Source organism: Boleophthalmus pectinirostris, unplaced genomic scaffold (assembly GCF_026225935.1).
Source record: "Boleophthalmus pectinirostris isolate CB_2022bp ecotype Guang Dong unplaced genomic scaffold, ASM2622593v1 HiC_scaffold_15, whole genome shotgun sequence".
NCBI classification, from domain to species: Eukaryota; Metazoa; Chordata; class Actinopteri; order Gobiiformes; family Gobiidae; genus Boleophthalmus; species Boleophthalmus pectinirostris.
In genome coordinates this window covers 35,816,079-35,840,034 of record NW_026571070.1, presented here as the reverse complement: position 1 = coordinate 35,840,034, position 23,956 = coordinate 35,816,079, and the positions used below count along the sequence as shown (strand labels likewise).

At 42.5% G+C, this 23,956-nt stretch overlaps 1 protein-coding gene across 1 annotated transcript in view; it reads right to left on the bottom strand.

Annotated features, from left to right (window-relative positions):
* Positions 1-21,274, bottom strand: part of cubn (cubilin (intrinsic factor-cobalamin receptor)) — a gene marked incomplete at its 3' end in the record, with an annotated part of 109,625 nt that extends 88,351 nt beyond the window's left edge. The window contains exons 1-10 of the mRNA XM_055150849.1: positions 21,181-21,274; positions 12,658-12,787; positions 8,709-8,804; positions 8,060-8,098; positions 7,580-7,681; positions 6,645-6,748; positions 4,437-4,563; positions 3,854-4,022; positions 3,366-3,497; positions 82-177 (exon numbers count right to left, since the gene is read on the bottom strand). Of these exons, the coding sequence (XP_055006824.1) occupies positions 82-177; positions 3,366-3,497; positions 3,854-4,022; positions 4,437-4,563; positions 6,645-6,748; positions 7,580-7,681; positions 8,060-8,098; positions 8,709-8,804; positions 12,658-12,787; positions 21,181-21,266 (1,081 nt within the window). The remainder of the gene's footprint in view (positions 1-81; positions 178-3,365; positions 3,498-3,853; positions 4,023-4,436; positions 4,564-6,644; positions 6,749-7,579; positions 7,682-8,059; positions 8,099-8,708; positions 8,805-12,657; positions 12,788-21,180) is intronic.
* Between the last annotated feature and the right edge of the window lie 2,682 nt (positions 21,275-23,956).

The window sequence follows — 23,956 nt, the reverse complement described above, 5'->3', positions numbered from 1 at the left end:
AAGAGACAGACACAGAAAGTAGAGTAGAGGATATATTCCAGAATAGAACACAATAGAGAAAGGTTTTACAAGTGTGTGTACCTGTAGTGGAGGAGCACGTGGCCAGTGGGTAACAGCCTCCATTGTTGGTCTCACAGATGTTGCTCTGGGTGCAGGTTCTACCATCGCCCTCATAACCTGAACACATAACATCATTTCTAATTCATACCTACTGACCACCAGAGGCAGTGCTTCAAGCACTGGCTGATCATCCTGAACCTCATGGCTCTGATATTGTGCATTGATGCTGTGTGTTCAGATTTTGCAAAAAATGATGCTGACATTTTATTCTAGTTTTTACATTTTGGCAGACGTGACATGCATAGAGGTAAATCTTGTTAACTTGTTATCCCTTATTAACTGTTACATAGCAACAGTTAACAAGGGCCAAAACCTGTCTAAATTGCAGAATAGTTATGATTAGATGAATAAACATAATTACTGCACTTTTACTGTTCTAAATAAATGCGTAAACTGTGAGAAAATGGTATGGAGTAAGAAAGCTTTCAGAATATATTAAATTAGAATACAGAATAGAAATCCGTGCGTATTTGGGAAATCCGTGCATATTTGGCTGTAGTTGCACATAAAATAAATACTTGTAAACTTTCATATGAGTGTAGTCTTACATAAAATATATTCTGTGTATTTTATCCATCAGCATACGAATTGAAAAGTTACGACGTCAAGAATTACAATCACAAAGTGAAAATTAAGATTACGCTTTCCCCAGAATGAATTTGAATTCACAGACGCGACATTACTGTCAAAATACGTCATCACTTCACAGACATTATTTATCGAGCAGTAGAAACATCGATCAAAACTGCGCATGTGCTAAAGTTGAAGCAGAGGGTAAAAATGGAGTAATGGCACAACAAGGAGCTACAACAGCAACCAACAGGTGGGTTCATTAAAATTTATTGTAAAAATGTCTTGTCACATTGAGTTCGGGAACCAAACGCTGCTGTGTAATATTGTGTAGAAATCTGAACGGGACAACTTTAGCACATGCGCAGTAATGAAGTGATGACGTATTTTTGACAGTAAAGTCGCGTCAGAATTCGAATTCATACTGGGGAAAGCGTAATTGTTTATTTATTTATTTATCCATCCATCCATTTTCGTCCGCTTATCCGGGGCCGGGTCGCGGGGGCAGCAGCCTAAGCAGGGACTCCCAGACTTCCTTCACCCCAGACACGTCCTCCAGCTCCTCCGGGGGGACCCCGAGGCGTTCCCAGGCCAGCCGAGAGACATAGTCCCTCCAGCGTGTCCTGGGTCTTCCCCGGGGCCTCCTCCCGGTGGGACATGCCCAGAACACCTCCCGAGGGAGGCGCCCAGGAATTTATTTATTTATTTATATATATATATCTATATATATCTCTCTATATCTATAGATAGATATATATATATATGAGAGAGAGAGAGAGATATATAGAGAGAGATATAGATATAGAGTTTAACAAAATAAAATCAAACACACACAAAAAATGACACAACCAGTAATTGTCTTTCAAAAGTCTGAGTCCAGTTTATAAGCGGGTGTAGAGGGTGGTATGTTCCATTAGAGTTATTGTAATCCAAGGCTTAGTTAGAGTCATTGTAATCCAAAAGAGTAGGTTCCGGTGTTACGAAAGGGGTGTTTGTGTCCTACCGCGATTCATGCGGGGAGTCTGTAGCTCGCCATTGTTGAGTTGTAGTAGTGCAATAGAAAGATCCAGTGGGGAGAAAAAAACCTGACCTAGAACAGGGTCAGTAAAACAGACATTAGCAAAGAATTTAATTAACTTAAATTAACCTTAGCTGATGTAATAAATCATTATTAAAGGAAATAAAATTAATTATTCAATGTCATAATTCAATACGCACAAAAATAAACATCTGGTTATCATTTGACCAATAATCAATACTACTACTAAACTCAAATAAAACTACAAAAATATGGTGCACCTTTAACAAATAAATCAAAATCAATATCAACAGAATTCATTCAGTGTCTCTGTTGCGCAGCCGGTTCCATTCAAAATAACCATAGCCGCTTGGGCTCGTGCTTAAAAGGTATCAAACACTATATAAATGTTCAGGGCGGCCAAATACAAATATATCTGTGCAACGCTGATGGTTTTGGTGAAATGTTCGGGTTAGGTAAAAAGTAAAATAAAGGGGGGATTAAACTAAAAGGTCCATTTATCAGTCACGCCGACCGCATTTGTTTGTGGAGGTAGTTAGCGTTAGCTTAGCTGGCTGTACGTGGGTGTTGACAGGTTCGAGGAAAACGTAGATATTTTTCAGAAGATGTAGTGTTGTCACTCACCGTTGAGATGTAACTGAGGGGAATGAAAGAAGAGTGAATCGGCTTCAGCAAATCTTTATTAGATCCGTGATTAATGCTTTTTCCCAAGTGTTTGAGCAGCAGCGTCGTAGCACCGGAGGAGAGGAGCAGGAAGCGGGGGTGTGTGTGGGGATGCTGGAACTTAAGGGAAGTTATCCCGCCACAGTAAGGGTGCCACAGGTAGTGGTGCTACTTGACGTGGGTTACATTTTCAATTCGTATTCTGATGGATCAAATACACACAATATATTTTATGTACGACTGGACTCATTCGAGAGTTTACGAATATTTATTTTATGCGCAACTACAGCCAAATGTGCACGGATTTCCCAAATACGCACGGATTTCTGTTCTATGCGCACAAATATTTCTGAAAGCTTTCTTACTTCATACTCTGCCTTCTGTGTAAATTGTGTGCATTTTGGATGGAACTTTTGTGTTGATGACACAGATAGTAGGGATGTAACGATATAGTTTTCCCATGATTCGGTATCTCAATACATGGGTCACGATATCAATTTGAGACAGACAGTAGCTCCTCCCACACTCAGCTGTTACAGTCTGTGCTCTTACAGACACAGTGCTCTCTCCCATCTTCTTTTTGAAACCTCAGACTATGTTTTATAACAGAAATGTCTCAACAGATCATTTTCTGACTAAAACTTATGAGAGAATATGAGAAAAAGATTGCATATATTGTGTGTCATGTTGCGTTTAACTAAACTAAACTATGACAAATATTGACCACAGGTACTATCTCGTTGATGTACCTATATTTGATGTAGCCCCTTAATATTTTGGCTACTTAATCTTACTTTGTGTTTTGTTTCAGTGTCAGTGGTGCACTTTGAGCTTTTTGCACATGCTTTTCCTATGTGGCTTTTAAATACAAACTGCAAATAACCTAAACCTATTCCACCAAACCAAGTCATAAATAGTAAAAACATGAAATTCTGCCCCATACACTTTAATGCTAGTTTCTGCGTGTGTTTACCAGGAGGACAGGAGCCACAGTGGAAGGAGCCCATCGTGTTGAGGCACTGCACCAGAGGAGAGGTGGAGCAGCCGCCGTTATTAATGCTGCACTCATCCACGTCCTGACAGCTGTAGCCGTTCCCCTGCCAGCCTGGGACCACATCACATCACCGCATTATTATAGTAATATATTTATATTACTAATGTCCATTTGGTCTCATACAGTCCTGACAGTGACTAACAGATACCTGCGTAACAGACATGCAATCAAACACACGGGCATTCAGAGGCTTTTAATTCCTTCAGTTGTTTAATAGAGTAGCCACATACTCCACAACCACTCATAAAGAGGACGTGCTGGGACAAATCAGAGCTAATCAATTGAATTTACTAGTGGTCATTGAGAAGAAGGGCTGTGCAGTAGATATCCAGTTGTAGTGCAGGATGAAAAACATACTCAGTATTAGACTTTTACACTTGTATAATGTTGAACAGTTCTGAGAGTACCAGCAGGACAGGCCCCACAGTAGAAGGAGCCCTGTGTGTTGAAGCACTCCACAGGGGGGTTGGAGGAGCAGGGCTTGTTGGGCAGACTGCACTCATCCACATCAGCCACACAGGCTGGGTTCCCCGCAGGAGAGTCCCAGCCAGGCTCACAGATGCACTGGTACCTGGGCTGTACGAGAGGGTACACAGTCAGGTACACGGTCAGGACACCTGCAAGTCACCGTTCATACTGTCTCTATATTCCACACAGTAACTTTATATTACATGTAGAGAACTAATTAATGTTACCTTCTGAATGAACATGAAATGCAATGAGTGGAGTGGGCAGTAATGGTGCAATGGGTGAAATATGTGAATGGTTCTTCTTGTCTGCATGAAATGTATTTGTTCAATAACACACCATTACATTTTTCAGATTGTGACAGGGTCATGTCATGTAATGTAATTTAAATTACCTGTAATGTTAAATTATCTGTAATTTAATGTATATAAAGAGGACAACTAAAAAACCCTGTCCAAGGCTCAAGACCCAGCTGACTATATTCTAACCCTGACCTATGTTTCTCGTATTTGTATGTGGTACCTGTCCGGGCGTGATGCGGTCTGCATCGATGCAGGTCCCGTGCACACACAGATCCTGGCCTGTGTTCCTGCAGTCGTCATAGCGCTGGGTGCACAGGGTCCCGCTCCACTCAGGAGCACAACTGCATCTGAACAGGACACACAGGACCAGAGGGTGAGTGAGGACAGTACTTCTTTAACAATGTATGTGTATTTCAGTACACAAGTATTCAGTATTAGTATAATATTACTTTAAAGTGAAGGTACGCAAGTCATTCCATTTTAGTTAGTCTGCAGCATTATGTTGACAGTGTGTGACAAAGTGGGCCTTTGTCTTATTTTAAACTCACCTTAATTTATGTTAACCATTTTGATTTTGGAAAGACACCTTTTGCTTTGCTTTACCTGGAATTGTTACTCACCTGGGGGAGGTACTTCCTCCTGGGCGGAGTATAAAAGGCAAGCAGGTGTCACTAATTAGGGGGAGACTTCTCTGCAGGTATTTGGTGTTTTGCTTTGAGTTACTTATTTTTTGTCTATTTGCATTTTTGTTGGTTAAACCCAGAAGTCTGTTTTTAAAATAAATTTTGTCTGCGTAAGACACCTTTTTTTTGTGTCATCTGCCTCCTACTTCGACCACTTTGGCCAGCTTCCCCACACAGTGAAAAAACTAAAGTTTATATAATTGTTCTGTTTACCTTAACAATACATCCCCAATTTTAAGATCTTGGGAATATCACAATTTTCACAGTATCTTTTTTAGCAGTTGGAATTAAACAACATCTGACACTTTTTCAGTCTTGCTTGAGTCATAATACTGCGGCCATAATAGTCAAATTTTCTCCATCAGAAACACGCTATAAGCCAGTATACTGGTATGACACATTTCAGGCTTCTTTTAGCTTGTTATATTATCATAAACTTATCAGAAGTGACTGTAAGTAAAGACACAGTCATCCCTGCTTTTCAAAGCCTCATCTCATTAGATCTCAGTGATATTTCTCCAACAAAAATGTACAAAACTAAATCAGTCAAATAACAATAGCGTGTGCCAGTAGAGGCGAGAGAATCTGTGAACACAGCAGTACTTTGCAAATAAAGTGTAAATTTACTTGACATTTGGGGGTTTAACAACTTTTTTTCTGTCCTGTGGTGTGACACGCCTTTATAGCAAAATTCAAAAATTATTTTCAAAAATAAATCTGTTCTAAAAATGAAGTGATTTAGGTGTTTTTGTACAATCAGAAGTAGTTAATCTTTGTGTGTTCAGGGTCTGTTTTTGGTCCCAGTCTGTTCCTGGTAGACATGCCTCCTGTTGCAGAAAAAAATGTGCATCTCTTGATGATAAATAATTAATCCATTTGCAAAGCCAGATGAGTTTTTGGAATATAGACCAAGGTTTATTCTTGTTACAGCAGATATGGACAGGGCTTAGGCCTACCCTGGCCAGAGCCCAACAGCCTCTCTGAGCCACATTTACCACATCTTGCCCCATTTCACCCTGAATGTTACAAAGCACCAAGTTTATAAAGCCTGAGATGACCAGAGGACATACATTTCAAACTGAGAAGGTGATGACTCCTTCTGAGGTGTAGCCAGATGTGTTTAATCTGATTTGCCTCCATATTCACCTACATTTGTTACTTCCTGACAAGATTAACGCGCAAAAGGGAACAGAAGTATTTACATTGAGGGGTCTTTCTAACACTGTCTTTAACTACCAAACCAAATGTATTTTAGTTACAAGACCAAATGTGTTTCTAAAAGATAAACTAATCACTATTTTCATGTAATCAATCATAATCAGTATTTTCCTGTGGGGGTCTGGTCTCGGGTACATTCACATTAATTTACACAAAGCCAGATTGAAAGAAATCTTTCCACAGTATAAATTTCTATCACACTTCCCTTTATGCCAACACCTTTATTCACTGTCTCTGATGCAAGAGACTCAGACTTAAATAGTGTTAAAATACAAAGAAACTGTAACACAACTTTATTCTAAAACTATATGTAATTTATATAATACATATTATAATATAATATATATTTGTACACAGTTGAGTTGAATTTTGGAGGAAGACAAATATTATTTCGAAAGTAATTATGCCAAAAATGAGCATCACGTCAAGAACCCAATATACTGCTTAAATGTTTTATGGTAATAGAGAACAGTACTTTTGCTTGAGTACATTGTAAAGAACGTGTATAAAGTAGAGGTGATGCTTACGAGAAGGCTCCGGGCGTGTTTGTACAGGTGGCTCCGTTCTGACAGCCGCTCAGAGTCCCTGCCAACGTCTGACACTCATTCACATCTGTGTCACAGTTTGTGCCCTAACAACGAGAACACACAGTCATATACAGTGTTAACAGTGTATACAAACAACTCAGACATGCATGTTTTAACACACCACTTTCACATGACTTTCCATGACTTTTCCATCTTGAGCTAAGTAAAGTAGAGCTGTAGGTGTTTTAAAGGTGCCCTACAACCTGATGGATGGTCTGAAACTTACTTTTTTCCATGGAAATGGTATTACTTTGATTGGAATGTTCCACAGTATGGCATTAAACATATCTATCTTCAAGCAATAAAAACTTGAAGACGTGCACTATGCAACTTTTCTTCTTGACGGAATGACAAGAAGAAAAGCTGCACGCCTTCTTCAACGTCTGGACAGTGGGGGATGAAGTACTTCATTTTGTTACTTAAGTAAAAGTACAGATACCGAAGCAAAAAATATTCAAGCAAAAGTAAAAGTATCACATGAAGTAATCTACTTAAGTAATAGAATCAAAGTAAAGTACTGTGTGCTGATTTTGAGAGCTAATAAAGCTTCAAATGTAGTGATTTTGATGCAGACTTGTGCTGAAATTGGTTCAACAGAAACAATGGAATAATAATAATGCTTTTTTTGAAGCTGTTTTTATGTGTAAATTTGTTTTAGCAGGTCTCAAACTGTAATATAATATACTTTTACTTTTCAGTGATGCTCCTTTTCTCACTAGTGCAGTAAAAGTGAAAACTATCCACCTTAAAATCTAATTAAGTACAGATATCTACATTTTTTACTCCAGTAACATAAATTTGTTAGTGTAGGAAACAAGGAATTCCATTCCTTTGGCTTCATGTTTGAGTTTGTATGTGCAACCGGACATACTGACCGCCCAGTTGAGTGGGCACAGGCAGTGGTAGGAGCCCAGCAGGTTCAGACAGGTGCCTCCATTCTGACAGGGGTTACTGCTGCAGGAGACCCTCTGCACCGTCTGCACAACAACACAAGTTATACAGTAACTCGTAATAGTAATCAGAATCATAGAATCTACCAGTCTCATTTCAAACAGTATAAAGACACATGTTGCTCTGTGCTCAGAGTATACAGTAGACAGAGTCTCTTTTTGGATCAGACTTTATCGGGATTAATTCAAACTTAGTAGGTAAAGCTGTGCACCTGAAAAAAGTGTGCTCTGACGGTAATACAAAACGTCTGAGATCATACATAATTCCTTAGATATAGTCCTGGTTGTCCTATTGTAATTTGCCCAAGTCTTGTTTTAAACCAGTTGCAGACCATTGGTTCGTGGGTAACTTTTTCTGAGGTGGAAAGTTTCAAAATCTCTAGCCGTACATAAATTAGAGCTTACCATCTCCAGACTGGAGACTTTGGTCTCCAGTGTGGTGACCTGAAAGGAGAGAAACATACGTCATCCGAGGGCTGCTGTGAGCAGAACAGAAGACAGGCAGGTGAGGATGATTTCATTGTGCTGACTGACAAGACGCTGAACTTTGTGCCAGTCTATAAACCAAATAATGAACCATGAACCTGAATAAACCACAAAATGATGTCTAAACACCATCATTAAAATATATATGAACACGGCCTTAAATCTGTTTGTAACACATTCACTTTAAAAGTACATATCATATTGCTATAGATTAAGAATATTCATCTGTGTCAGTCAAATATGATGTATTTGAACAACAAACATAATCATATTGTAATATTTTAGTCTATAATTTCAACCTTATGTAATTTTAACAGTGCACTTATTGCTATAAGAGGAAAAGGCTAGGAATAAATACCATTTATAAAGAATATTGCTTTTCTAAATAAACAGGAAGTATTATCAAAGGTGTATGTTGGATTATTTATCAGCAGCAGCTACATGTATTAGTTATGTGATGAGTGACAGTTGTCAGTGTCTGGATTCTAAACAGTCCAGCAGGATGAGGGCACCACAGTCATACTGCTGCTTCTTCAGACTTTAGACAGAGAGGCAGAGGTGGTCTGACCTTGGTGCTGAGCTGGTTCAGTTTGGTGGTGACCTCTGGGGGCACTGGTCCTCCATTGGCTTTAATGTTGTCGATATCTGCTTTGTTTGATTTAATCTGCAAAAATGTACAACACAGAGCAGGTTAATGCAATTTTATTATGGGACAGATTTTATCTGCAAGATCATTCGGAAATACCCGATATGACGACATACAAAATTCGAATACAAGGATGGCGACGTAATAAAAACCTTCAAAAATCTTAAAAAAATGCTGTAGTAATCACAATTGTTGTAATCTTTGAAACAAAGATACAGTGATATGTCTGCACTTTGGTGGTTTGTTGCAAAGTTAATTCTGATTTGGGCCATATTACATTGCAAAATTACATACCGTATTTTCCGCACTATAGGGCGCGCTTAAAAGCCTTTAATTTCATCCAAAAACGACGCGCCTTATAAACTAGAGCCTTATATACTAATTTATTCTAGTGTTAGTACGACTTACACCATGCGGGGCAGCAACCCCTATTCCGACATACTGTCATTCCGACAACCCTCCACCCCAACATGCCCCCATTCCGACACTTTTTGTTGCCCCCATTCCGACACTTTGATGCTGTCATTCCGACACGGTGAACCAGGACTACTCCAGGACTAATCTTGGACGAGAGAGAGATAGAGAAAGAGAACCGTAATCCCGTATAGCAGGGTATTTGGCATGCTCTGCGCCATTAGAGCGCGCAAAGCTTTATGCACACTGCTCTGACCTCCCTGCAGGTGAGAGCACGGTGCCAGGTTAACGAGTGCGTAAAGGTCCACATCTATAAGTGCGAGCACAAGGAGAAGCAGAGCTACAGCTGCCTCTTGATAAACTATTATGAGTTTATAAGGGACCCACACATTTCTGGGTCCCTGTGTAAGGTGCTCTGTCCTCCATGACCAGGTAAAATCCCAGTCCTTTAGCCCTTATTCATGAAAATATCCAAATACCTAAATCATTGATCTTTTTAGTGCCTCTATCTGACTGCGAGTCCGGCACCGCTTCACTCCCACAACACACTGAGCTTCACAGCGCATTCTCGTGCGCCCTGGTCTTTGGCGACAGGTAATGAATGTCTACTGCTCCTGTCCATCCACAAAAATGTCCAAATTGTCACACAATCCAGGTTTTCGTAGTTTCTCTGCTCGGTCGTATCATTGCGCCTGAAGCCAAGTGTGCGTTGCTGCGCCTCCATCTGCAGTGACAGGTAACGCCCCGTAACCTATTAATTCATAAAAGTTCCAGATTCTTACGCATCTGTCCCTTGTAGCCATGCTGCTCGGCTGCTCATGGAGGACAGAGCGCCTTACACAGGGACCCAGAAATGTGTGGGTCCCTTCTAAACTCATAAAAGTTTATAAAGAGCCGGCTGCAGAGCCCCTTCTCCTCATGCGCGCACTTAAAGATGCGGACTTTTAGGCACTCATTAAACTGGCATCTCCACCGCGCTCTCACCTGCAGGGAGGTCAGGCGTATGCTGCCCCTCTCATTCCAACAGAGCAGCGTGCGTAAAGCTCTAATATCGAGAGGCTACCGCATAGGGAGCCAATGACAGTTATGATTTACTGTGAATACACTAACAATTTAGCCTCTCAGACAGTATTTTTTTTACGCGTTACAACTGAACAAAGTTGAGAGTTATTGTGAATGCGTTAAATAAAGTTTGACTGACTTATCTAACTGTTGTGTTTCGTTTATATGTGAAAAAATTTCAAAAATAGACCATTCAGTGACAGTGCACCTTATAATCCAGAGCGTCTTAAGGTGCGGAAAATACGGTAGTCGAATCGAAATCACAATTTGAATAGAAAGCAAATTTTGCAATTTTGTTGCAATAATGCCCTCCACAAAAAACAAAATCTCCTGTCTTATTCTGCATAAAATCTGCTAACCCTGTAGTTTAGATCTGTACAGACATGTTCTGCTGTTCTATACGGCCTCTGCTCTGTACTTGCTCTGTACTTTCTCATTGGTGATACTTGTAGGATTCATCAATGACATGGCGTTTGTTGTGATGATGTTTACATCGACTTCAGCTCCCACTGGACACCACAGTTTTCTAATGCTTAAGTCAGCAGTTTCTTTTATTAAATCATTTTAGATGAATATTGCAATTTAATTTAATGTCCAAAAACTAACATACTGATCCTCGGGTGTCATGGCTCTTATCTAGGGCTGTCGCGGTTAGGGAATTTCTCCCTATAGCAGCTCAACAGCGTGATATGCGATGATATCACACCCCCTCTCCCACCTCCGGAGTTACAATATTTCCGGTGGCACTATAAACTCTCTCCGATGATGCACTTGTGCAGATGCACATGTACCTTGGTTGTTGCGTGGATATAGGGGGTGTAGCGGGAGAAGGGGAGAAGTAACATTTGGCTTTGGAACAAGTGCCGCAGCATCTCTCCAGCTCTCACTGTGGCAGCTCAGGTCAGAGTCCTACACCAGGTCAGGTACCCGCTGACTTAAGAGAGAGAGCCCCGAGCACACAGAGCAGGTGTCAGCAAAGCGCGATCAGGCGACTGTAGCACTTCACCTCCATGTGGCGCAGAGCTCTGCTGTGGTCACCAGACGGTCTACGCGGGGGCACCTTAGTCCTGGGTTAGTCCTGGGTTATCACGGGCATGGGCGGAAAAATGTTAATGGGTCCAGGCGGGTGCGGGTCTCAAAAAAATGACCTGTGCCGGACTCTGGGTTGGGTCATGTTGGTCAGAGAAGGATGGACAGCTTTGTCCTCTTTAATCACACTGTCCTGACACAAGAAGACCAGGCCCTTCCTCCGGTTCCTGACCACAGAATGTATGAAGAAGTGGACTGAGTGTGACTTCACCCACAGCGTTGCCTCCACTCAAATGAAGCTCACTATTTTAATAGTCACAGGAGCGATTTTGGAGCCAGGCTCAGTATTCTGAGCAGGACTTTTTTAACAGACAAAACAGTGAAATCAAAACACAAGGATCATGTAGAGCAGGTTAATATGAACTTTTAAGACCATAATGACGAGGCTCACAGCAGCAGAAAGAGTAGCCACAATATTCCAGTGTAAGTCAGTGGGAGCCAGGATCAGTTAGCATGTTAATTGTTCATTCATATATACAGTCTGTGCTCCTGGTCCCTCTGAGAGCTGCTGAACCAAAACTACACTGTGCTTCTGTTGCCCTTCTTTTGGGATTAAGAAACACTGATTGAAATACAGAACTAGGAGCATCGCTTTGTGATACTAATAGGCCCGTCGCCAGCTTCTGGTGCTCGGGCCTAACTATGGTTGTGCTCTATAGTTATATTCTGTGATGCCTGTGGATCATAATGTTATAATTTGCACATTTTAAATCATAACACTGATCAAAATGACTTAATAAAAGAAACAAGTGTGCTGTCCAATGGGAGCTAACCCTGCTATAAACATCATCACACCAAAGCACTGCATGCTAAGGGCCCTCCTGTGGATATCTGCACATCACACTAGCAAACATGTGATTATTTTTCATTTGTGAAAAGATGACATGCTGCCAAATCTTACATGTGTCACCGATTTAAAAAATCTAATTGGAGAACAAAGTGCGCACGTCACAGTGGGTGTGTTCCAATGAAAAAAATGGGTTGATGAGCAAAAAGACGTCTTGAAAATAAATCATTAAAGATGAATCAGACATGCACAAATCACTCCAAATACAACTACACGAGGGCAAATGATGAGGGGAAACAAGTATAACATTAAAGAGCTCTGAAAAGAGTGATTTCATGTAATATGTTTGTTTAAGTGTGAGTATTTAGTTGTGAAAATAGTTTTAGTATTGATTAGTTTCTGGGTTTTGATCTTTTTGAAAAACCCTACTCTATTGTACTATTATACTCTATATTTTACTTGTAAAGTTGATTTACCCAGCTTGAGTAGCCTATCATAAATACTATGGTGTGATCTTACCTGTATTATGAGCGAGGTGAGGTCCTCGTCGCCCACCTTCACGCGGCCTAATGCAGAGGGCTTAAAGCAGATGTCTTTGCTGTTCGCTGGGCTGAACACCAGATGCCCGTCCTCTGACAGCATGCGGGGTCTGCACAGAGATGCAGGGAGATCAGAGCATACAAAGGCAGAGAGACGCTTGCAGTCAGACTAATGTATATATGACAGACTTTTATGTGCTTCTGATTCTGACATGCTTTGGTGGACAGAACATGGGATCTTGGAGTTGTTACAGTGCTCTGATAGAAACTGAAAATAAAAATGAGCCTACAGGCTCCACTTTCTTCAAACAAGAGTAGACCTAGACAGTATACAGTACACTGTTTGTGCTCATAGTCATTCTTATGGTCCACTTCACTTAGTGTCAGTCTGCCCTGCACATGCAGCTCATCTGAAGAGCTGTTTTTAGGTTGTGTGATTATGGCCTGTACCTCTCCTGTTCTTCACATTAGGCCTGGTTGTTGGCCCAACACTAGGGCAGTTATAAATGTCAACTGAAAAAAGATGTTATGGGGTAAGATTCAATTATCTTATTTTTTCTGATGATTTATTTATTTATCTGACAGGGACAGTGCATATTATGGATCGTCTCTAACTGCAGTGTAAATATGACAGATTATAGCAGAGATGGAAGATGACAGAAGATGATACATATAACATAGCCTATCCATAGCCAGTAGCACTGCTTTGATCAAACCATGTAACTTACAGTTTATACATCTGTGGCTTTACCACGTCTACAGACTCTCTTAAAATGTCAACCCTCAGATTTTTATATGCCATACCAGCTTATCAAAGCCTGATCCTGTAAGAGTTCAGAAGCTAAACAAGACTGGGCCTGGTCAGTACTTGGATCGGAGACCACAGGGAAAATCAGGTGCCACAGGGGGGCGCCAGTTGCAAAAATTGTATTTGTGTCCTTAGCCAAGACACTTCACCCACATTATCTAGTATGAAAGTGGTGTGTGTGTGAGTGATTGTGGTGGTCAAAGGGACTGATGGCGCTGATAGGCATGGCAGCCATGCTTCTGTCAGCCTGCTCCAGGGCAGCTGTGGCTACAATAGTAGCTTACCATCACTGGGTATGGAGTGATTGAATAATGCTCTGTAAAGCGTCTTTGTGACAAATGTCTGTGAAAAGCGCTATATAAATAAAAACTTACTGACTGCATGACAAACAAGAAAGCATACAAAAATAAATAGTGTCATAGCACTGTAATGATGGTCAGTATCATGTGACTCTGTGTGAATAGGTCTGAGCTGATCTGGTTAATGCTGTAACCTAAACATCTGACAACCTGATACGCAACCAGCTCTGTGTTTCCAAGTTTGAAAACAGGTCCTATGTCTCCCACTTCCCACATGTTTAGTTTGCTTGTCATAGAGTTAATGATCAGACTCAGCACTGTTAAGGTGCTCGTCATGTACGGCTGTGGGAACATACACTCCCAAACTGAATGCAAGATCTCTTTGCTATCACAATATTCTTTTCCTGAACTGTATATCAGTACACAAGTCAGTGCAAACAGCAGTTTGGGTTCAGTCTGTGCTTGGGTTGTAGAATGGCTTCTGTTTTTGTGTCCTCTGCCGTGAAAGCAGAGCTCTGTGTCTTCTGTTACAGTGTGACTAAGGGCCCTAGCTCTACCCCTGTGACACGCTCACTCACTTCATCCATCTCAAGAGGATGAAGACTCTGCACCAGCTTTGCTCATCTGAAGCCCACGTATCATGAACAAATGTGATCACAGCAGCCATGTCCACTCCACTCTTCACTTGACTGGACCCATTTTGTGTGGTGATCAAAATACTGAGTAAAGAGTCCAGCTCTAAACACGTTTGATTAGGATTAAAAAGTGTTTAGACTTTCCCAATCTACAGCTGCTTCTAAGGAGACCCACTGTTGCTCTCTCAACAACATACATGCCTGGAAACATGGAAACAACAACACTGTCCAGTCTGTCCCCAAAAACACAGTTTTATTATTTAATCCACATGCTGCCATAGACTTTGGATGGAATTTTGTAACTCCAAAGGCTGTTTTCTCCAAATGCATTTCAGGACATAAGGATCAGCACCAACATACACCAAACATCCATCCATCCATCCATCCATTTTCGTCCGCTTATCCGGGGCCGGGTCGCGGGGGGAGCAGCCTAAGCAGGGACTCCCAGACTTCCTTCACCCCAGACACGTCCTCCAGCTCCTCCGGGGGGACCCCGAGGCGTTCCCAGGCCAGCCGAGAGACATAGTCCCTCCAGCGTGTCCTGGGTCTTCCCCGGGGCCTCCTCCCGGCGGGACATGCCCGGAACACCTCCCGAGGGAGGCGCCCAGGAGGCATCCGGAACAGATGCCCGAGCCACCTCAACTGGCTCCTCTCGACGTGGAGGAGCAGCGGCTCTACTCCGAGCTCCTCCCGTGTGACTGAGCTCCTCACCCTATCTCTAAGGGAGCGCCCAGCCACCCTGCGGAGGAAACTCATTTCGAGCGCTTGTATCCGCGATCTCGTCCTTTCGGTCACTACCCAGAGCTCATGACCATAGGTGAGAGTAGGAACGAAGACTGACCGGTAAATCGAGAGCTTCGCCTTTCGACTCAGCTCCCTCTTCACCACAACGGTCCGATACAGCGACCGCATCACTGCCGAAGCTGCACCGATCCGCCTGTCAATCTCACGTTCCGTCCTTCCCTCACTCGTGAACAAGACCCCGAGATACTTGAACTCCTCCACTTGAGGCAAAGACTCCCCACCCACCCGGAGAGGGCAAGCCACCTTTTTCCGGTCGAGAACCATGGCCTCGGACTTGGAAGAGCTGATCTTCATCCCAGCCGCTTCACACTCGGCTGCAAACCGCCCCAGTGCACATTGCAGGTCCTGGTTCGATGAAGCCAACAGGACAACATCGTCCGCAAACAGCAGAGATGAAATCCTGTGGTCCCCAAACCGGACCCCCTCCGGCCCCTGACTGCGCCTAGAAATTCTGTCCATAAATACAATGAACAGAACCGGTGACAAAGGGCAGCCCTGGCGGAGTCCAACATGCACCGGGAACAGGTCTGACTTACTGCCGGCAATGCGAACACAGCTCCTGCTCCGGTCATACAGGGACCGGACAGCCCTTAGCAAAGGGCCCCGGACCCCATACTCCCAGAGCACCCCCCACAGGACGCCACGAGGGACACGGTCGAATGCCTTCTCCAGATCCACAAAACACATGTGGGCAAACTCCCATGAACCCTCGAGCACCCTATGGAGAGTGTAGAGCTGGTCCAGTGTTCCACGGCCAGGACGAAAACCACACTGCTCCTCCTGAATCCGAGGTTCGACTATCGGCCGGATTCTCCTCTCCAGTACCCTGGCATAGACCTTACCGGGAAGGCTGAGAAGTGTGATCCCCCTATAGTTGGAACACACCCTCCGGTCCCCCTTCTTATACAGAGGGACCACCACCCCGGTTTGCCAGTCCAGAGGTACTGTCCCCGACCGCCACGCAATGTTGAAGAGGCGTGTCAGCCAAGACAGCCCCACAACATCCAGAGACTTCAGGTACTCAGGACGGATCTCATCCAACCCCGGAGCCTTGCCACCAAGGAGCTTGCCAACCACCTCAGTGACTTCGGCCAGGGTGATGGATGAGTCCGCCTCTGAGTCCCCAGCCTCGGCCTCCTCCTCGGAGGACGTGACGGTGGGATTGAGGAGATCCTCAAAGTATTCCTTCCACCGCCGGACAACGTCCCCAGTCGAGGTCAACAGCTCTCCCCCCGCACTGTAAACAGTGTTGGTGAAGAACTGCTTTCCCCTCCTGAGGCGCCGGACGGTTTGCCAGAATCTCTTTGAGGCCGTCCGATAGTCCTTCTCCATGGCCTCCCCGAACTCCTCCCAGCTCCGAGTTTTTTGCCTCCGCGACCACACGGGCTGCAGCACGCTTGGCCCGCCGGTACCTGTCAGCTGCCTCAGGAGTCCCCCGAGCCAGCAAGGCCCGATAGGACTCCTTCTTCAGCTTGACAGCATCCCTTACTTCCGGTGTCCACCACCGGGTTCTGGGGTTGCCGCCGCGACAGGCACCACAGACCTTACGCCCACAGCTCCGAGCAGCTGCATTGACAATAGAGGCCGAGAATGAAGCCCACTCGGACTCCATATCTCCAGCCTCCCCCGGAATCCGGGAGAAGTCCTCCCGGAGGTGCGAGTTGAAGGTCCCTCTGACAGAGGGCTCCGCCAGACGTTCCCAACAGACCCTCACTACACGCTTGGGTCTGCCAGGTCTTTCCGGCTTCCTCCTCCGCCAGCGAACCCAACTCACGACCAGGTGGTGATCAGTTGACAGCTCAGCCCCTCTCTTCACCAAACATAACAATCTTAATTTAACCAGATTTTGACAGATCGTACAGAAAGATTTGCAGATACCCAATTCTAAATCTGATTGATTAAAGTTTTAACTCCAAAAAAAAAAAAGGAGTCAAAATGTAAACAGCCCAATTTCTAGTCAACTCAAACACTTTATCTAATATGTCAACAAACTGAGACACTGAGTCATTAAACTACAGGAGAAGTTTCAGGTTGTTATCTCTAAATGTAAGATTTTTTCTTCTTATTCTCCAGCAGTGTCTCTTAAAGGTTGTATAGAGGATTTTCCAAGGAACGAGAAATCCAGCGACTGTTTGTCCTTTTTCAAATGTTGCGCATGCGTGAAACCACCCCCCCTCCCCTACAGCTCCCTACGTAGAAACGCCTTCTCCCGCCTCCTCTTTACGCCAGAAACAGGTTTGTTTACAGCCGGTGAGCTGCACATGACTTGTAAACAACTAACTACAGTGTTGGTTAGGCAAGGCGGAGAAGTGAGGAGCGGGGGGAGCGGTGTGCGGACATTTCGTTCGCGGACGAGAAGTGAGGAGAAGGGGGAAGAGCGGAACGGGCAGCGGGGACAGGAGTAGGAAAGGGGAGCAGAGAAGGTTGCGCGGAGATTCAGTGCGAATGAACTAGCTACAACACGCAGCAGCAAGCGGACTCTTTCTTTGCCTTGAAAATTACGTTTTCAGACATAGGATATCGCTTTCGTGTCCTGAAAAACGTTTGACTAGCTCTTGGAAATAAAGTACGTTTTCATAATAAGCAGAAGTTACCTGTCCAGGAGTAATTTGGCGACCAATGCGTCAGTCTTTAGACCCTGCGTCTGCTTCAGTCGCGCCATCGCTGGAATGAATCTACAAGAATCACCTTAGTTTGGCTTCGCTGCTTTTCCCCTTGTCTTCTTCTTTCAGCGACCTCAAAAACGGACTTTCTTTTGCGGCTAACTGCTCCTGGATTCTTGTCTGCCATTGCAACAAACTTTGTGCTAACTGCGAGGAAGATATAGGTCAAAAAAAGCCGCTAAGAACTGTTGCGTTGGTGGAGTAAACAGCGTCTGTGCATCTTGCGTCTGTGGACTGCGTGACAGGCGTACGTAAACCACGTACCGGCGGCGCGCAGGCAGGTCAGTTACGCTAGAAACGTAGGGAGATTGATTGACAGCCTGTCAGCTAACAGATAACGAGGCAGTGTCGTTATCTATTGGCAAATGTTTAGCTGGCCCCACCACGTCCAGAGTTGATGCATTTTTATTCTCTTTTTTTTGGTCATCATAATTACAAGGCTACTGCACCTCTATAATGCTATCATTGACAACTTGAAACAAAACAAACAAAAAAAAAATCCTCCATACAACCTTTAATATAGGGTGACCAAACGTCCGTTTTTCCCCAGACATGTCCGTATTTTGCGTCTTGTCCTGGGCGTCTGTTTTTTTTTTTTTTTTGAAGTGATGGAAATGTCCGGGTTTTCATTACAGTTCATTGGGGGCATTAAATTGATCGGCTTTTGTAGTTCTCTGTGACTCAGAAGGAGCGAGACACAAACAGTCGGTCAGCCTGCAACATACCGAAGCGGAAATGCGCATTTAACAATGACTTGTACAAGAAATTCTCAATTTTCCATCCCGGTCTGGACAAGTGAGAGGCCATGTGCACAGGTTGCGAGTGAGAGTACAGTGGTCCCTCATTTATCGCGGGGGTTCCGTTCTAAAAATAACCCGCGATAGGTGAAATCCACAAAGTAGTCAACTTTATATTTTACAATTATTATATCTGTTTTAAACTGTAAAACCCCTCACCACACACTTTATACACTTTTCTCACACAGGACAGTTACAACTCTTTTTGCGTCCTTCTTAAAACTTATTGCTGCTGTCGTCCTTTTGTTATTTTCCTCCTTCTTTATGTAACGAACCCAAGATTAATTTATTCCGTAATAGAGCCCTACAGCGCAGAGTCCTGCACGGGTCCATTTTTGGCAGTACAACACCGCACCCGCCCGTTAACCCGAGATTATATCAAGCTTTTGCGCTGCCTACGCCATGGACTGAACCACGACTGAACCAGGACTGAACCAGGACTGAACCAGGACGGAACCAGGACTAAACCAGGAGTCAGTGTCGGGACGGGCCGGAGGTGACCGCAAGAGCAGGGACCAATGGAGTGCTCCACACCTCAAACGTGGCAATTGCCTGATCGCGCTTTGCAGACAAACTGCTCGGCGTTCTCTCTCTTAAGTCCAAGATTAGTCCTGGTTTAGACCTGGTTTAGTCCTGACCCACCCATGTGTTAAAAAAACAAAACCAAAAAAAAAAAACATGCAAAACTGACACACAAAAAAATTAATAAATAAAAAAAATCAGCGAGACTGCGAAAGGTGAACCGTGATACAGCGAGGGACGACTGTAGGTCAATGTCGAGGCCCCACCTCCCGCCCCCGGTAAGGTGTCTGGGTTTTCACAAATGGAAATATGGTCACCCTATCTTAATATTAACTTAATATTAAAAAATATCTTAATATTAAAAAAAACAACAACTTTATATTAAAAATGACTAATGCATGATAAAAGGTTTGTGCTTCCTTTACAGCTTAAAGCTCCTATATTATATCACACAAAATGGACTCCTGTGAGCTTTAAACCCTGTTAGAATGCTGTTACCTCATCAAAAACATACAGTACCTGGAGTTTTGTTTCATTCACACATGTTGGAGTAACACTTTATTATTGATCTGTCTACATCTTCTAAACTCAAAATGTTCTGTTCCACCTTGTGATGTCATGTAGTGTAGAGATTGACAATTCCAGGACTGAAATCATCCAAATAATCCTAGTGAAGGTGTATGGAGTTTAAAAACACAGTAGAGCACTTCCTGTATTAAAACATCAGACATAACACAAGGTAAAACAGGGAGATTTCTGTCTGAGAGAAGAGTCTAAATGTGCAGGATTTCAGTGTTAAACATGTGTATGTGTGTATGAAACAACACAACTCCAGGTCTGTTTGTGATCAGGAAACAACATTAGAACATAGATCTATGTATATATCTATATCTATATCCATATCTATGTCTATATCTATATCTATATCTATATCTATATATAAATATAAATACATAAATAAATAAATATATAAATGGGTCTGGTCAAGCGGTAACAGAGGGAAACAGGGACAGATTTTTGACATTCAAATGTCTCTTATTCAGAAACTAGAGGGACTATTGAAATAAGTAAAGTATCAGAATGTAGGAAAGAGTTAACACTCCAACAGGATAAAGTTAAACCTGTGATATTCTTTCAAGTTGTTGACAAAAAATTTAAAAATTCATGTCAGTAACGGAGGGAATGAAATATGCAGCACTTTTTGGGCAATAAATACAAACAGTGATAACTAGTGGTTCTCACTTACATATCCTTAACAAACTGGTTTGAATATTTGCTTCATATAGTTTTCTACCATATGGTACAAGATTAGGTTGAAAAACCTCTTACTTTTTGAGTCATGAGATTTTTTATTAAGAAAGGTCATGGTAATGGAGGGAAAAGTAACGGAGGGAAAATTGTGTAAACAAGTAGAAGGTGCATGATTTTGCATCATTTGTCAGCTTTTTTCTTCTATACTGTAATATTACTTCAAAATGAAAGGAAACTATTTCTATAAAATATGTCAGTCCTTCCAAGCAAATTTTTATCATTTTAAATACATAAAAAAATAAATAAAAATCATGTACCTTCATCAACAGTTCAAAGATATATATAACACAAGATATGATGAAATATTTATTTACATGATTTGCAGGTCTTTGAAATTTGGGAAATAATTTTTGTTCTATGTTTCATACATGGTCTGTTTAAAACGTATGGAACTTTAGAACCAAAAATGGTACAGAAAGAAGGTCAACAGTTTCATAAACTAGAGTACATATGTATCTGTTGAATACATTTTTATATCAGATGCATTAACTTGAATTTTTGGCCTTGCTGTTTACTTCTGCTTGACCGGGCCCACATATATATATATATATATATATATATATATATATATATATATATATATATATATATATATATATATATATATATATATATATATTGTTAATGAAGCATCCCTAATACATAACTACAAATCTTAACTTACTGGTCAGGGATGCCTGCTCTCTCCTCTCCTCTTTCTCCGTTTTTCAGCTCTCCCTGAAGTTCCACCAGAAGAACCACCAGGAGCATCCAGAGCAGCCAACATCTCCGCGCCATGGTGCTTCTGTCCGGGCCCAGCTCACTGCAAACCTCCCCTTGTCCTCTGGCTCATCGATAGGAACTGTTCTGAGGGGACTAAACCAAGACTATGACCTAAAAGATGTGAGCAAAATTGTTCCTAATGTGAAAAAAGCTGCTTCATCATTTCAGCACATGACCAGAGCAGATGAGTAACCAGCCGTTTGCACTGTGGTCAGGAAACCAACTCGTAAAAACTTACTTTCTAATCTTTAATAACTCTCATATAAATATAAACAAATATAAACTTTTTCAAGAAACTTTACTTTTCAGGGTACTTTCCTAACAGCATACTGTAACTTACTCTTACTTGAGTAAAAGTTTTTGTTTCTTACAAAAACTCAAATTATAAATCAGATGTTACGCCCTTGACAGTTACTTTTTAATTTGCTCTTACTTATGTTGCAGTACTTTAAAAATACTTTTTTCTGTGAGACATGATCCTATAGGAAACAAGACGTGCTCATAAAACATGTGTGAAACATGAACAAACACACTGTAAAAACTAAAAGGAGTTTATTGGTATTCCTAAGAAGCTGTGATTGCTGATTTTAAAATGACATAACATTCACATATGTTTAATAAAATGAAATAGAAGTCACATCAGATAATCAAACAAACCATTCTGAAACCATTACAATTCAGATTTTAAATTCCATAAACATGATCTAACTTTGTCCCAAGATAAGAAGTAAACAAATCTAACTGTTACTGATAACAATTGTGATGCAGATTTATTCTTAATTACAAATAAGACTAAAAACAGTGAAGTTATTTACCGTATATTATATTTTAGTGTTGTCAGTCTCTCATTTGGGTTGCCTGTTTCAATGCTGAAATCCAGTTAGTTTAGGACTCTTGCAGGGGTCAGTGCTTTTGAGGCTCTGAGCTTCTGAGGCATATCTGTCCACAAACTCTATCTGCATGTTAAGGTTCTGGAGACACAGGTTCTGTTGTGATTGTGCTGCATGTTTTAAAACAGTAAGAGCATATCGTTCTTTTGGTGGTTTGTTATGTGGTGTATGGCCCTAATCCAGTGATACCCACCCTTTTAATATCTTGAAATGAACCTCTGTATCATGTACAGGTGATTCTTTAGTCATTATAAATCTGCTTACTTTTGTATCAGTTGTTATATACCCAAAACATGCTACAGGTCAGATTGTCTGTAAATATCCTTTTACATATTTACAATAAATGTACAAAGTAGAGAAATGATCAAGTCAAACATGTTTGCATTTACCTTTTGGATATTTCATGGGAAAGAGGAAGGCTCTTCCCCCAGTTCGACATCATCACATTCACGAATCTGAAAACCACCAATCTTTCTATTTCCATGAAATCATACAGGTGACGTGCCATCAGACAGTCACATAGTGTATTCTAAAACAAAACTGCAGAACATTTTTATACAAAAACATGAAAAATATACAAGCATTCATTCAATTACTGGTGTCTTAATGGTGAAGAATCTCAGATATGATTTGACTTGATTTAGTGTAGGCCTAATTGTGAAGTGCGGAACTGGTGCTTTATTGCAGTGTATTGCAATGTCTATTTTGTGGAGGATTCTAAAAGGTGCAGAGTATGTATGAGATGTGTCGCGAAGGCAGCATACTGAGCAAGGAGGCCCAGACTTCCCTCTCCACACACACTTCCCGAGGTGTTCCCGGGCCAGCCCGGACACATAACCCCTCCAGTGTGTCCTGAGTATTCCCTGGGGCCTCCTCCCTGTGAGATGTGCCCGGAACAACTCTCTAGGGAGGCGTCCAGGAGGCATCCGGAACAGATGCCAGAGTCACCTCAACTTCTCCTCTTGACATGGAGAAGTAGTGGCTCTACTCCGAGCTCCTCACCCTATCTGAAACGTTTCTCAAAAGGAAAACTCATTTCAACTGCTTTTATCGACTATCTTGTCCTTTCGGTCATTACCCAAAGCTCATGACCATAGCCATGGCCATTTCGGCTCAGCTCCCTCTTCACCACAACAGTCCTATACAAGGACTGCATCACTGCAGTTGCTGCACCGATCTCTGTCTATCTCACGCTCCACCCTCCCATCACTCGTAAACAAGACCCCAAGATACTTGAACTTCTCCACCTGAGGCAACCACCCGGAACAGGCAAGCCACCTTTTTCTGGTCGAGAACCACGGCCTCGGACTTGGAGGAGATCACAGCCGCTTCACACTGAACTGCAAACTGCCCCAGTGCTACAGATCCTGGCTTGATGAAGCCAGCAGGACAACATCAACAAACAGCAGAGATGAAATCCTGTCTTCTCCAAACTGGACCCCCTCCGGCCCCTGACTCCGCCTAGAAATTCTGTCCATAAATACAATGAATAGAACTGGTGACAAAAGGCAGCCCTGGCAGAGTCCAACATGCACCGGGAACAGGTCTAACTTACTGCCGGCAATGAACACAGCTCCTGCTCCGGTCATACAGGGGCTGGACAGCCCTTAGCAAAGGGCCCCGAACCCCATACTCCCAGAGCACCCCCCACAGGACACCATTAAGGACATAGTTGAATGCTTTCTCCAGATCCACAAAGCACATGCGGACTGGTTGGGCAAACTCCCATGAACACCTGTTGGTGCTCGAGGGTGATTGTGATGTGGTCAGCTGAATTGGACCATAAAG